The 14,940-nt window shown below is 43.1% G+C and overlaps 1 protein-coding gene across 3 annotated transcripts in view; it reads right to left on the bottom strand.

Annotated features, from left to right (window-relative positions):
• Positions 1–14,940, bottom strand: part of MYO1B (myosin IB) — a 190,916-nt gene that overhangs the window by 153,731 nt on the left and 22,245 nt on the right. For all 3 annotated transcript variants that reach the window (XM_047870439.1, XM_047870438.1, XM_047870437.1), the window contains exon 2: positions 1,683–1,826. In XM_047870439.1, coding sequence (XP_047726395.1) covers positions 1,683–1,817 — 135 coding nt within the window. In that variant the 5' untranslated portion in view covers positions 1,818–1,826. The remainder of the gene's footprint in view (positions 1–1,682; positions 1,827–14,940) is intronic.

Below are 14,940 nucleotides of genomic sequence, written 5' to 3' on the forward strand. Positions count from 1 at the left end.
ATCTCAAATGACTGTCAACCTCCCTACTTGCAGCAACGCCAATCAAGGAAGATAAGAAAGTTCAGTTCCTAGAAGATAACCACCACTTCCTTAGGAAATTAATTATACAAAGTTACCCTTGAAACATGACTGGCTAACTGGAAAGGAAAGCTACATGTGGCATAAAATTATATAGCTTTGCAGATAATTTTTTTCATATATTCATTCCACAAAAGTAATAAGTGATCATACTTATATGATCTCTCCACTTATTTATTTATATTTCTTCCTACTGTTCCCACAGTGATAGGAAAATATGCAGCACAACCCAATAATCCAATTCATCTGCAAACACAGATATGATATAAAAAGAGGGGGAAAGAACTCAGGAGCAAGATAGAATCTAACAAAATTACTTCCACCTCGGGGCACCTGGGTGGCTCAGTCAGTTGAGCGTCCTACTTCATCTCAGGTCATGATCTCACAGTTTATGAGTTCGAGCCCCACATCAGGCTCTGTGCTGACAGCTCAGAACCTGGAGCCTGCTTCAAATTCTGTGTTTCCCTCTCTCTCTACCCCTCCCCCACTCACACTCTGTCTCTCTCTCAAAAATAAACATTAAAAATTGAAAAAAAAAACCCACTTCCATCCAAAGCATGCTGTTTCTTTCTCAACTGCTGGGACAAGGAATCGGTGCCCCCATTTTCTTGGATTAGTTAACAACGCATCCGTACCTGAAGAGATACAAACTTTTGTGCTTTATGCAAATTCCTGAAAAGCTGTATATGAATGTATTTTTTACTCATGTTTTATTTTTTTGTTACTATTTTTATTTATTTATTTTTGAGAGAGAGGAAGAGTGCAAGCAAGGGAAGGGCAGAGAGAGGGAGAGAGAGAGAATCCCAAGCAGGCACTGCAGTGTCAGCACAAAGCCCGACACAGGGCTCGAACCAACGAACCATGAGATCAGGACCCAAGATAGAATCAAAGAGTCGGGCATCTAACCAACTGAGCCACCCAGGCACCACTTACTCATGTTTTAAATATATTTAAGGAACAGATAGGTAAAGTAACATTGTAAAATCCTTTATAAAGAATTCTTACAACATAAACTTTCTCCTTTTATCATGTATCTTCATATGTTTTCATTTTTTTATATGACGATATGCTTCTCTGTAGCAGGACAGGACTATTCCCAAACCTCCAGGAACCAAACATATATTCTTAACTGATAATCTGTCCCTGTCTCTATTAACTACAAATATCAACAAGGTTCATGTCTTTTTTGACAGTTCACTGCCTTGCATATTAATCGGTAGCTTCTCAAAGGTTAGAATGCTAATTTTATGAAGGCACCCAAGAAGATGCCTATAGATTTTAAAACTCCTCCTGAATATATGTTCCTCAGAGGATAGGAACTCAACATTCTACTTGCTTTAGGATGCCTCCAACATCCGGTACAATCCTCTGCACAGGGTTGGCACTCTATAAATACCACATGGAAAACACACTCACTTGACTCTAATCGATATTACTCATGTGCCAAATGAGCAAACATAAAACTCTTTCTGAGAGATTAAACACATACCTCTGGACTCTAATAAACAAACAGAAAAAAGAAGAGTCTGGAGAAAAGAAGCCAGCTCTGTGCCACAAAATACAAAGTCCAAACCCCACAGATGACCTTTGGTGTGTATACTCACATATATTTCATTATGATCAAAGCGCTTCTTGAGGTTGTTGATGAAGGTCTCCTCATTGAGAGGCTCTAAAAGAACCATATCTCCAACCCCAATCATATTGTCCAGAAGTGACGTTTTCACCTCCATTTTGGCCATTGTCTCTTGCTGTAGGAAAGAGGGGGAAAAGGGAAAATTTAAATGGGCAAAATTATTTCAGATGGGTTCTTAGCACCACTGGAGAAATGAAACATCAGTAGTTTCAAATGGCCCTCGTCTGCCTCTCAAATGCCGTAACGTCCCCTCCCTACAACCTACAATCAGAAGCCTCTGAGCTAGCCGCAATCCCTGCCAAGCCGCCAGAAGCCCCAGTTGCTTGAACCTCCCTACCAGTCCACCATTCCAAGCTCACTCCATCTACAGAAGGAGCTACTAAGAAACTGGAATCTCCATTTTCTTTTTTATTTTAATTGAAGTATAGCTGACATACAATGTGATATTAGTTTCAGGTGTACAACACAGTGATTCAACAGGTATATATATTACAAAATGCTCACCACAGTGTTATTACAGTATTATTATAAAGTTATTATAGTATTATTGATTTTATTTCCTATGCTGTATTTTTCATCTCTGTGACTTTTTAGAAGCAGAAGTTTATACCTCTTTAGACCATCCTCTCTCCCTGGCCAGAGGTTGCAAAACTCTAAAAGAGAACCCAACCCACACCATTCCACCAGCCCTTGCATACCAATGTCAGATTTGAACCCATATGAACCTGCTTCCCCCAAGATGGCATCCCTCAGTACTCCATGATAAAATTCAGAATGCATTTTCCCAGGAAATGTTTTTTTAGTTTATTTATTTTGAGAGAGAGAGAGCAAGTTGGGGAGGGGTGGAGAGAAAGGGAGAGAGAGGGAGAGAGGGAGAGAGGGAAAGAAGAAGAGAGGGAGAGAGGGAGAGAGAATCCCAAGCAGGCTCCCTGCCAACAGCACAGAGCCTGATGCAGGGCTCTATTCCATGAACCGTGAGATCATGATCTGAGCTGAAACCAAGAGTTGGATGCTCAACCAACTGAGTCACCCAGGCACCAGGAAATAATGTTTTTTTTGTTGTTTTTTTCTAATTTATTTTTTAAATTTACATCCAAGTTAGTTATCATATAGTGCAACAATGATTTCAAGAGTAGGAAATAATGTTTTTAAAATGATACCACCAATGAGCTACCTATCAGACACTATTATCAAGAACTTAACATGCATTAATTCATTTAATCCTCACAAAAACTCTATGAGGTAGATACTGTTATCATTATCCCCATTTTAAGATAAGGAAGTACAGAGAGGTAAGAAATTTTGCTTATGATTACTTAAGAGAGTATTACATTTCATGTTAAAGAACTCAATCACCACTTATAACACTGCACCGATGGGGGGAAATTTCATTCCAGGCATCAACACTGCATCATAAAGAAAGGAACACAACCGTGTTGTAAATCAAAGGTTGCTTACATCACTTGCCAAGAGTGACCTCAATGTTCTTAATTCTCATCCCAACAGACACACCACTACGAAAGCAAAATCAAATGAACATGCAATGAACAGACCAGAAATATTACAGTTTCTCTCTAGCTCAATAAGAAACCCTACCAAGTAGAAACAGAGGCACGATACAAAGGTAGCATTCTACCCTCACCACTAATATGAATGAATGCACCCAAAAGTAGAATGGTAAATCCCCATGCCTTCAGATCTGATTGCTGTCAAAAGTACTAAAATTCTTTCAAATATACGAACACGGGAAAGTAGAGTACATGTGTTTTGTGTTACTCTTTCTAATATTACCAGGATATACAAGTGCATTCATCTGAGACATTCCCTCTAAATGTTTCCAATGCAGAAGTCAATCTTGTATACCTTCAGTATATGAATCCTAAACAATACCTCAAGATACTAACAAATATTCATATATCTTCATGTCCCTAACACTGAGGGGAAGTACATTTAATTCTTCTCATTAAGGTGTCACTCAGGCACATTACATCTTATACAAAGGTTGGTCTGCTTCCTTGAGATAACAATTTAAACAAATGTCTTCCCACTCTAGTCTAGAACATCTAGCAGATCTCCTAGAGGCAACAGAAACTATATTTAGTTGGGCTATTTTCTTTTTTTTTTCTTTTTTATTTTTTTTTCAATATATGAAATTTATTGTCAAATTGGTTTCCATACAACACCCAGTGCTCATCCCAAAAGGTGCCCTCCTCAATACCCATCACCCACCCTCCCCTCCCTCCCACCCCCATCAACCCTCAGTTTGTTCTCAGTTTTTAAGAGTATCTTATGCTTTGGCTCTCTCCCACTCTACCCTCTTTTTTTTTTTTCTCCTTCCCCTCCCCCATGGGTTTCTGTTAAGTTTCTCAGGATCCACATAAGAGTGAAAACATATGGTATCTGTCTTTCTCTGTATGGCTTATTTCACTTAGCATCACACTCTCCAGTTCCATCCACGTTGCTACAAAGGGCCATATTTCATTCTTTCTCATTGCCACGTAGTACTCCATTGTGTATATAAACCACAATTTCTTCATCCATTCATCAGTTGATGGACATTTAGGCTCTTTCCATAATTTGGCTATTGTTGACAGTGCTGCTATAAACATTGGGGTACAAGTGCCCCTATGCATCAGTACTCCTGTATCCCTTGGGTAAATTCCTAGCAGTGCTATTGCTGGGTCATAGGGTAGGTCTATTTTTAATTTTCTGAGGAACCTCCACACTGTTTTCCAGAGTGGCTGCACCAGTTTGCATTCTAGTTGGGCTATTTTCAAGAGAACCGGGAAGGGGTGAGAATTATATAATTCTTTATTATTAATTACCAATGCTTTATATGAATCCACAAACACATCCTTTATTTCTGACCCTTTTAAGAAAAAAAAAATCTTTTATGTGTGCACTGAAAAGCCAAAGATATAGAGACTAAAAGAAGCAGAGAGGAAAGTTCTCTCATAAACAAAAACAACCCACCAAGGAAGTATTTAATAATCAAAAGAAGAAAAATCAAACTTTTTGTTTACATATATGTATATTTTTTTTAATTTCATGCCAACTACAGCTAGAATAAATGGCCCTAGGTATCACTAAAACCCAACAATAGAATGGTTTCATGTGCTTAGAACTAGGCCAGATTCTGTTTTAAAACAATATGGGTGGGAGGCGGGGGAGGGGCACCTGCCAGTCTCTGGAGATGTAGCAGAAACCAGGGAGAGCAGCTGGTCTCATGCCAAGCCCATAGAAAGACTTGCACAGGAACAGGAACATGAGTGCTCAACCTTTGTCGCAATAAATTAACATTTAAATCAAATCTCCAGTTCTCAGACTCATGAAATGCCAAAAGCACTCTAGCTGCGATGCATTACATATAATTTGGCAGATGAGGGAAGAAGGTTTAGGGATTAACGGGGAAGTCAACCTGAGAATGGTTTCAAAAATAACCACCTCAAACCAGCAATTTAAATTAAGCAAAGAGGCTGAATGGGAACTCTTTGCTCCAGGCTGTATATAAAGTCTATTTATGGAAACAGAGGCAGAAAGACAAGGACTTCGCTGCAGGTAACAATAATTAAGTAATCTTTCTCTGTAATTAAGCCTGCTTTACCATCTTTTCAAATACAAGTTTCAAGCATGTTTGTAGGGGTTCTGATTTTTACATTTCTATCTCAACTTCATAATCCAAAGTGGGAGAGAAGACAAATCAAATGCTGAGTCGCAGACAAAAAAAATTCTGAAAACACAACCTTTGCAAACCAAACTACAACAATAAACCAGCTGATAAGGAGATACCAACATTCATTTAGTTATTCAAGCACAGTTTTGTTCCATTCCCGCTTTGTTTTGTTTTGTTTTGTTTGGTCTTTTTCAGCATCTAAGAACTTCGGGGGGGGGGGGAGGGGGGGAGAAACAGTGACAACCTCTCCCTCATTCTCATGGTAAAAATGGACACTGGGGAAATGGCATAGAGGCACTTCCCTAGCTTGCTACACATGGACTGAGTCCCCTTGCTGTGACTACTATATCCAGCCTTGGTTTGCTTCAGAATCACCTGCTAAAACTCAAGATTTCAATAAACTATCAGAAGTCACATGGGAGAACTCAATGGGCACATATATAGAGCACCGAGGATACTTCTTATTTGACACATACATACCCACTCCCACCCTTCCCAAGACCCCCCCACAGAAACCCATGTTGTTCTAAGGAAGCCAATTTAATCCCTTGTGCCAGGAATGTAGCACATGATCTAGACGAAGGCAACCAACACATCCCCATCTCCCAGCGACTGTCATTGATTCGGGGCTCGTCATTTAACTGAGCCTCAAGCTTTGGCTTGGTATATCAGGACAAGGGTTCTATCTACCTCTGGATGGCACAATTTACAGATGTGATACTTGAAACTGCCATGGCCATGTCACGCCTGCTTTCACATTGGGAGTGTGTGTAGTCCGAGGAGAATGGCATCACATGGAGGAAAGCAAGGCAAAAATAACTAAATAAATAGCTGAGAATTAATGCAGGAGCCCTGATAACATCACAGACCTCTGGATCAAATTACAATAGAAACCTGCTCCACAGCTCTTAAGTTTACACACACGGAGGCCAATTAATTCTCCTTATTGTTTAAGCTGTTTGAGTTGGATTTTTCTATTATTTGCAACAGTAAGCATCTTACCTAATAGAAGAAGCTGGTACAAGGAAGTGGAGTGTTCTAAGTAACACGCCAAAGAGCATGGACTGGCTGAGCCAAGACTACGAGATGGGGGCGGGGGGGGGGTGGGGGGGTGAGGAACTACCATCTTGGACCAGAAAGATGATCGTCTTTGATATGTGATAGCAAACAACTGATTAAACCGTGGCTTATCACACCTTATGACTTGGACCTTGTGCCTCCAACTTTAGCGAATTCAAGGAAAATTCAGATGCTGGAGTATGTGTTGGTTACTTCTCAAGGATCTTCAAGAAAAAGACAAGCTTGCTGTGAAAGTGGCCTGTTGGAAAGCCAGAGCGGAGAATATATGGTGCTACTAAAGGAGTCACTTTGGCTGGAGGTGGGAGATGATGAGGGGATGTGACCTGCCCAGTTTTGCCTCTATGGCCTGAGGAAGGGATAGTACTCCCACCTTGAAGATGTAGCACAGGACAGGCATCACCTGTTCTATTGCTTCTTATGCTTCTTAACTGTTCCCAGGTGGTTTCTATTAACCAAGAGCTAAGACACTCTGCACAGCATCCACGGCTAGGTCCCACTGCCAGGAGACAAGTTCTCAGACCACGTCCTAGGTTCAAAACACTGGCAGTTGGCAGATCTCTGATTCTGGTTACTATTCCATGGAAGGCAATAAATCTTAACAACCAAAACACTCTTTTTTTCAAGTTTGAGAGAGAGAGAGAGAGAGAGAGCACAAGTGGGGGAGAAGGGCAGAGGGAGAGAGAGAGAATGCCAAGCAGCCTCCACGTTCAGTGTGGAGCCCAACACAGGGCTCAAACCCACAACCTTGGGATCACGACCAGAATCAAAATCAAGAGTCGGGTACTCAACTGACCGAGCCACCCAGGCGTCCCTGCTAAAACATGTTCAAGGGATCGATGCTGCCAAAGAAGTCTGGTGGACAGGGCTTAACAATTACTTGATCCTTAAAACAATCAACCCCAAGACCTCCAACTCAGGAACAACAACAATAAAACGCTAAAGCACTGCAGTCCCTGCCAAAGCAATCTTCCTCAATGCTCATCTTAAATGTGGCCATGGAAGGCCACGGACAAAGAAGATCTTGAAGAGGAGCACCTCTGAAGAGGAAGTGGCTAAGCTTTCGGCCATACAGGGAAGAGTCGCATCATGTTGGCCGGGGCATGTTACTTGCATAAGCATGGTAAGAAAGGTGTATGTGATTGTTGGGCAGCTAAAGGGGAGAGCCATGGTAGACTTTTGTCTTTCTTTTTAAAGGGTCACTATCCAGTACACAGTCCTGTTCCTATTTGTTCCTAATCTCCCTTGCAGGAAGTCCCCAGTTACCTTGTGCTGACAAGTAACCTAGTGAGAAGCAGGGCCCAATCACCACCTCAGAATTCAAAGGAGATAGATTTGCTCTCCACCCCAAGGAACATGGCTTATGCACAGGTCGATCTCATCCTCCTGGTACTTTGAGTCCTAAGTGATGATGAAAGCTGGGGGTGACAGCTGGAGGTAATACTCCTCACTCAGCAGCAACAGTAGCAGCATGAAGACCAGAAGGTTCCTGCAGCATGGCTTCTGCTATGGATCTTGTTGCCCAGCCCTCTAGCCTTTCTTTGGTTCCTGCCTATCTTCCAGGCCTGTATCCTTCCTGGGCTTCCAACCTCTCTGCAATTCTGTGAGTGTCTACATCCTTCCTGCATTGCAAGCAACCAAGATCCCTAACTGACAGGAACACTATGTACAGTACCCAAATACAGTACAATACCACTGTTACAGCTTCATTATTATGTAAAACCTAACCTTTTTCTCCCTACATTGGTGAAAGCAATCTACAAAATACAATCACTGGGGTAGCCTTTGGAGGAACCACAGAGGAGCTTGGAGGCAGGGTCTCTTTATCTAAAAGTGTTGATTTAGCCCAGGCACCAGCCCATCTACTGATGCCAGATGATTCCATGGGTGTCCCAGCTTTCCACCTGTTTATTCATCCAAGAAGAGCAGAATACATGATTGCAACCATTATTTTCCCAACCTACTATAATCTCATAAACTTCCAAAATTACTACCTATATTTCGATGTATACCAATTCATTTACTGGCATCTTTCTCAGTGTCAAAATTCCATTTAAAACACTGAAAGCACTTCAAAAATTCCTCAAAATCCAAAAGAATACAGCATAAACATCCCATAGCATCTTAAAATGGCCACTTGTAGCCTAATATTTAAATATAAGTAGACTACCCTTGTCACCACCCTTAAATTACAAGCCACCTACCACGTTAATGTCATCCGTGCCTGGGAGTCAAGACCAGCATTCTCCAAGCCAAAAGCCCTACAGAGACAGCCAGACCAGGGGGCACTTCCCCCGTGAAATGCGTGGTCATTCCATTCAATAGCAAAACAGCAAGAGCGAAAAGTTATTCCAAATTAATAATTGATTAATTTGCTGACAATTTAACAACAACTAAGAAAAGATGAAGGATAAACTAAAATACAGCATCTGGTGGTCTCCCATGTTATCCAGAGTTCTCAGAGTTAACACGGATGAGAACAAACATATATATATTTTTTTTTTTAATTTTTTTTCAACGTTTATTTATTTTTGGGACAGAGAGAGACAGAGCATGAACGGGGGAGGGGCAGAGAGAGAGGGAGACACAGAATCGGAAACAGGCTCCAGGCTCTGAGCCATCAGCCCAGAGCCCGACGCGGGGCTCGAACTCACGGACCGCGAGATCGTGACCTGGCTGAAGTCAGACGCTTAACCGACTGCGCCACCCAGGCGCCCCCAAACATATATTTTTAAGTTGAACTGGTTTTATCGTAAAATTTGAAAGGACATTCACAAAACTGAGCTGAGGTTGCCATAATTAACAAAGATTAAGATCGAGTCATTAGCATAATTTTAAATATGAGGGGAATTTTTATTTTTTATGTTTATTTATTTTGAGAGAGAAAGAGAATATGTGTGCATGGGGGCGGGGCAAAGGGAGAGGAGACAGAGAGACAGAGAGAGAGAATGAATCCCAAGTAGGCTCCATGCTCAATGTGGAGCCTGACACAGGGCTCCTGAGAGCATGTTCTGAGCCAAAATCAAGAGTGGGATGCTTAACCGAATGAGCCATCCAGGTGCCCCTAAATTTGAGGGAACTTTTCATACCAAGCCATAAAAACCACTTGCTGGAAAACTTAATGAAAGCAGATATCTATTGCACTGGCAACTGTAAATGAGGACATTTGAAACACATCTATTATAATGTCATTAGCAGTATTCGTCAGAAGGGAACACCTTCGGGGAGTCTTCTTAGCATAAGAACACAATTGTTCCCATCTGACTCTGGTTCCACTCTTGACCTCCCTGCAGGGTGGTCAAGTACGCATGATAGCCCCTCTGCTGGAGAATCAGCTCTTTGGTGTCAGGAGTCCAGCTTATTCATCTTTATTTCCTCAAAGGCATAGTGCACTGCCTTTGCACATGGTAGGCATTCAGACAAATACAAAGGGAAAACAAGTATGCAAATTTACGATTGACAACTGCATCGTTTAGTAATGCACGGTCTCTCGCAGCTGCCATGGTTGGTCGGACCAGAAGGCAAAAAATGACTGTTGCTTCAAGCCACTTTGATCCATTCCTCTGAAAACATAATATCATCAACAAAGGACAGGAAACAGAATTGAGCCACTTCACTCCCAAAGAGATTACTAAAGCTTTTAAGAATAACATGAGAAATACATTTAAGCAACAAAACTGGGCCAGTGTGGCAAGATTTCATGAACAAAATAAATCTCAGCAAATCCTGATGGCAAAACAAAGGCAAAAGAGGGGCCAAGTCTATAGGACGTGGTTCAGTACCTAATACGATGAGCTAAGTGACTGAGAAAAACTGGAATTTCCTTCCTAGATCTTTTAAAACAGCACGAATCTCCTCTCTGAGAGCAGTTAGATTAAATTTCCACGCAATTGAGCTCAACCACCATTTACAGGATTGAGCCCCTTTGGTCTCCGGCACTGTGTTCAGTGCGAAGGGCACACTGAGAATAATCTGGCACTTCCTCCTCCCCGCGGTATCCCCTCCAGAAGCTCACGGTCCAGTATGAGGCAAGAAAAGAAAATAAACCACTTTTGAAATTGCAGATAACCTTTTTAATGATTAAACACAAAACATATTCACTATAGGAAAAAAAATCAGAAAATACAGATGAGCAAAACACAAGCCAAAGTCAATACTCTCACATTTTAGTCTGAATCCTTTTGAATTCATTAGAACCCTTATGAAACCCGATTTTTACAACCAATGAATTGGCCATCATTTCTGGTTTTATACATTTTGACATAAATTTTGATAAATTTATAAATTTTGATATATTTTTGCCTCGAGGTAGGAATGTGAAGCAGATCTATAGGAGCTCTTAAGCTCCGCCAATAACGACCCCACCGCTTTCCAATTCAGCCACATTGCCTGGCCATCTGCCCCTTTATTCTTCACCTTTTCCCCTCCCCGCAAATTAGCAACCCATATTGTCAATAGCCAGCCCACCAACCATCTAGCTCACTTGGCTGAGTCTAACATCTCAACACATGTCCACAACTTCTATCTCCTACCATCCCATACCAAAATACCCCCCCAAACAAAAACAGAACCTTCCTATTCCCACCCCCAAATCCTGTAAAGTCTCAACAGACCCAGTTTCTCATCCTTGGCCACTCCCTGTCTCTTACTTCTCCTCCCCCCCCCCCCAACCTGTCTCTCCCCTCCCTTCTCATCCCTTCCGAGTTCTTCCTCACTGTGACTGCCCTAGCTCAGCCTTCATCCTTTCTCACCTGGAAGACAACAGCCTCCTCACTGGTCTCTCTCTCTCTCTGCCTTGTTTTGCTGCCACAGCCTCTGCCATCCCTCTGCTTCCCCCATGCATGGGTCACATTTCCCAAGTTGCCTTTCGAAAACAGCCTGATCAGGTAAGCCGTGCTTTAAAGCCTTCAATAACTCTCCAGTCCCTTTAAGCCAGTATTCAAATTCCTTAGCAGACCCTCAAAAAAGAAAGAAAGAAAGAAAGAAAGAAACAAACAAACAAACAAACAAACACAGAATCACCTCAATATGACCCAGCAATTCCTCTTTGGGGTATAAAAACAGGGACTCAAAAAAGAAACGTGCACACCCACGTTCGAAGCAATACTATTCACAATGGTCAAAAGGTGGAAGCGGCCCAAGGGCCCACCAACGGATGAATGGATAAACAACATGTGGTATGTGCCTACAATGGAAGAGTATTCAGTCTTAAAACCTGAGGAAATTCTGACACATGCCACAAAATGGAGCAAACCTGAGGATGTTACGCTAAGCGAAATAAGCCAGTCCCAAAAGGGCAAACACTGCATGATTCCACTTACGTGAAGAACTAGAGTAGTCAAATTCCTAGAAACAAAGTGGAATTTCAGTTACCGGCCAGGATGGGAAGTTGTCTCACGAGCACAGCGTTTCAGAAAAAGTTCTGGAGACGGATGGCGGTGAGGGTTGCAAAACACATGAGTGCACTTAATGCCACTGAACTAACTGTACACTTAAAAAGGTTAACGTGGCAAGTTTTATGCTGTATCTCTTTCACCACCCACATAAAAATTCCTCCTCAGGGATCGAGACTTCACAACCTGACCCCAGCCCTCCTCCTCAGGCTCCTCTCTCCCTGTTGAGCCACCACCCATGGCAACACGCACAACACGCAAAGATGCCAAGGCCTTCAACAGTTCCTTGGCCCAGGCCATTGCTGATGGGGCTGGGGGTAGACAGCAGCCCGAACAATGCCGGCTTCCAAGGATCGGCACGTAGGACAGAGACTACAGTCAGGAGGCTATGAGGCAAGCAGCATTGATCCAGGGGATGGGACGTGTCATTCAGGGGAGCATCTGCCAGATTCCTGCAGAGGAAGCTCATCTGAGGAGAGGAATGAGTGCTTCATTGCAGAGAGAAGCAGCACGGAACCTTGTGCAATGCTTTAGCTCCTGTAGTAGCTACTTCTAGTAGTAGTTCTAGTAGAAGGCTCTCAAGAGGTTCAGCTAAGCTTCATAAACCCCCTGACCTGGGCTAGAGTGAGTAGCCACTCCTCACAGGCAGCAAGTTCCAAGCAAGCCAGTAGACCTCCTGCACAACGGTGCAGCTGCTGATCCCATCCTCCCTGGAGAAGGCTTGAGTTCTCCAGGTGCTGACGCCCCACTGCCCGGCCCAGCGGCTGACGCCCAGGGTGGAGAGCAAATGAATGAACGCATGTAACAGAGACACAAGCCATTTTTCCTTTCAAGACTGTATCCATCACCTCTACCCCTCCCATACAGGCCACAACAGGCACAGGATAATCAGAGAACCCCCAAGAATGGAAAGACTTGGGACAGAAACCAAAGGGCAAGACGGTTTCGCAGTATTTACCAGCCGAAAGGGCAGGCAAAGCGGTAGGACAGTTGACCCCAGCAGCATGGTTTTCAAAGGAGAAGAGAGTTTGGGGGCCACACAGAACCACACAGGGTGCTCTGGAGGGCTCCTCAGAGCACATGAGAAAGTGGGCACTGGCATGCATCTGTGAAAGGGCTCGGTGACTGATTCTCACTCCCATCAACATACTTCCTTAGGGAAACTGACATAAGGTATGTCAATTCACGGCATTTACTTCACAAAATACCATGATGTGACTTCCCAATTCTTTATTCCGTCATTAAAGCCACTACGTATTGAAGGTCCTCCCTTCTCTATAGCTTTTTGTTACTAATACTTAATGGATTCTTACAGGTTGGCTTTTGTTAGAATCTTGGATTAGGGAAGAAATAGGCCCAGCTACTGGGCAACTTCTATACAGTAAGTTGTTCTCATGTGTTCAAACACTGGATAATACAAAGAACATTAAATTATCAATGATAAGGTAGAATAGATTTGGACAGGGACTTAAAACAAATAGCTAAAAGCATTCGGAAGCCTATAAGCCAGGAAGCCAGACTCCAATCCTAAAAAGCTCTGTCTAATGGAGGGGCAATTAAGTCAACATTCTGGTGGTCTAGGAGTTAACACTCCATGGGGTATCTCCCCACAGGCAGATGGGGGCCAGGAACCACCCAGCCTTAATGCTAAGGTTTGTTTCAGTCTGGGTATAAAAAGGCTGGCCTACAAACAAACACCTTCAACCAGGAGCTCAGCTACCCTCCATCCCAGGAACAGGCTGCTTATTAAGGATTTGAACAACAGCACAGAACTTGACAATTCGTAACGTGACAGGTTAAAAGAAAGGTTTTTTTCCAACTGTGAAAATGGTGAGTATATTACCTAGACTAATTAGAATGATTTTTGAGTCAAAAATAACAGTGGCTGCTATGACAACATTGAAGGTTTTGGATTACAAGCTACCAACTATCTCTTCTGATGTCTGAGCAAAACGTCTTTAGATCTCAGGCAAACCCTTCTGTGAAGAGAGAGAGAAATGGACCCAGAAGGTGTTGCACAGCTGGTTTCTGGAAGAGGCAAGGTGAGGAAGAAGCTTTTCTGACTGGTCTGAGTGGTCTTTCACCCATCTTATATTACAGACACTCATCAATCTGATTCCCGAATCAGCAAACTCTTCACAACACACCCAGTTTTTTACAGAGAAGCTTCACCTCCACACTGGGAAGCGTCATTTTCTACAGAAGTTTTGGGGCAAGAGTTTGCCATGACTGAGAATTCCCTTTTGATGTGCCCCAACACGGAACGACACAGGCTTTGGATCACAGACCCGGGCTCAAATCCAAGGGAATTCATCTCTGGAATTTGAACTTCTGATCTAAAACCTCAGGGATGACAACATCCATTCCACAGGGTGATTACGCAGTCTGCTGAGGAAGCAAAGCCCCGAAGAGGGCAGGGTCTCATTGGATGCTAGACCCCTCCCTTCCCAATGCCCACTTCCTCTGGCCCTGAGGAGCTCACGTACTCTTCTTGTGCTGCCTTCTGGCAGGTGTGTCCAAGGTTAAAAAAAAAAAAAAACCTAAAGAGCTGCCTCATTTGCACTAGGCATTCCATGGGGTTCGGTGCCCTGAGGAGGAAATGCAGCCAACATCACTGTCCCACCATCATTTCCCAGAGGAAACTCTACACAGTCATGGCAGGGACAACTGCCAAAGGGCAGGCAACATCGGAGAATGCCATCCACCACCCCACCAAAACTGGGTCTGAAAGCCCCTCCCAAACCCTCCCTCTCCACCCAGCACCCACCACCCACCCTGGCACCCCTCACCAGCCAAAACCCTAGAAGATCTAGAATGGACAGTAAACAGTGTGGCTTTAGGGGGAAGTGATGGTCACACTCTCTTACTCCCACCGGGTATTAGGAGAATTAATGAGCTAACGTCTGAAAAGTCCTATGAGTTCCTATGGAACAAGGTAGCCAAGACCCATAAACCTCTGTTATGGCCAGAAACACAAACTCAGCTGCACATGGGATGTGCTAATTAGAAGCCACAGACTTCTCGATGTGTTCCCTCAAGGTAGATAAAAAAAAAAATTCCAAGAAGCTGACTATGTTTAGATTGGC

This window comes from Prionailurus viverrinus, chromosome C1 (assembly GCF_022837055.1).
Source record: "Prionailurus viverrinus isolate Anna chromosome C1, UM_Priviv_1.0, whole genome shotgun sequence".
Taxonomy (NCBI): domain Eukaryota; kingdom Metazoa; phylum Chordata; class Mammalia; order Carnivora; family Felidae; genus Prionailurus; species Prionailurus viverrinus.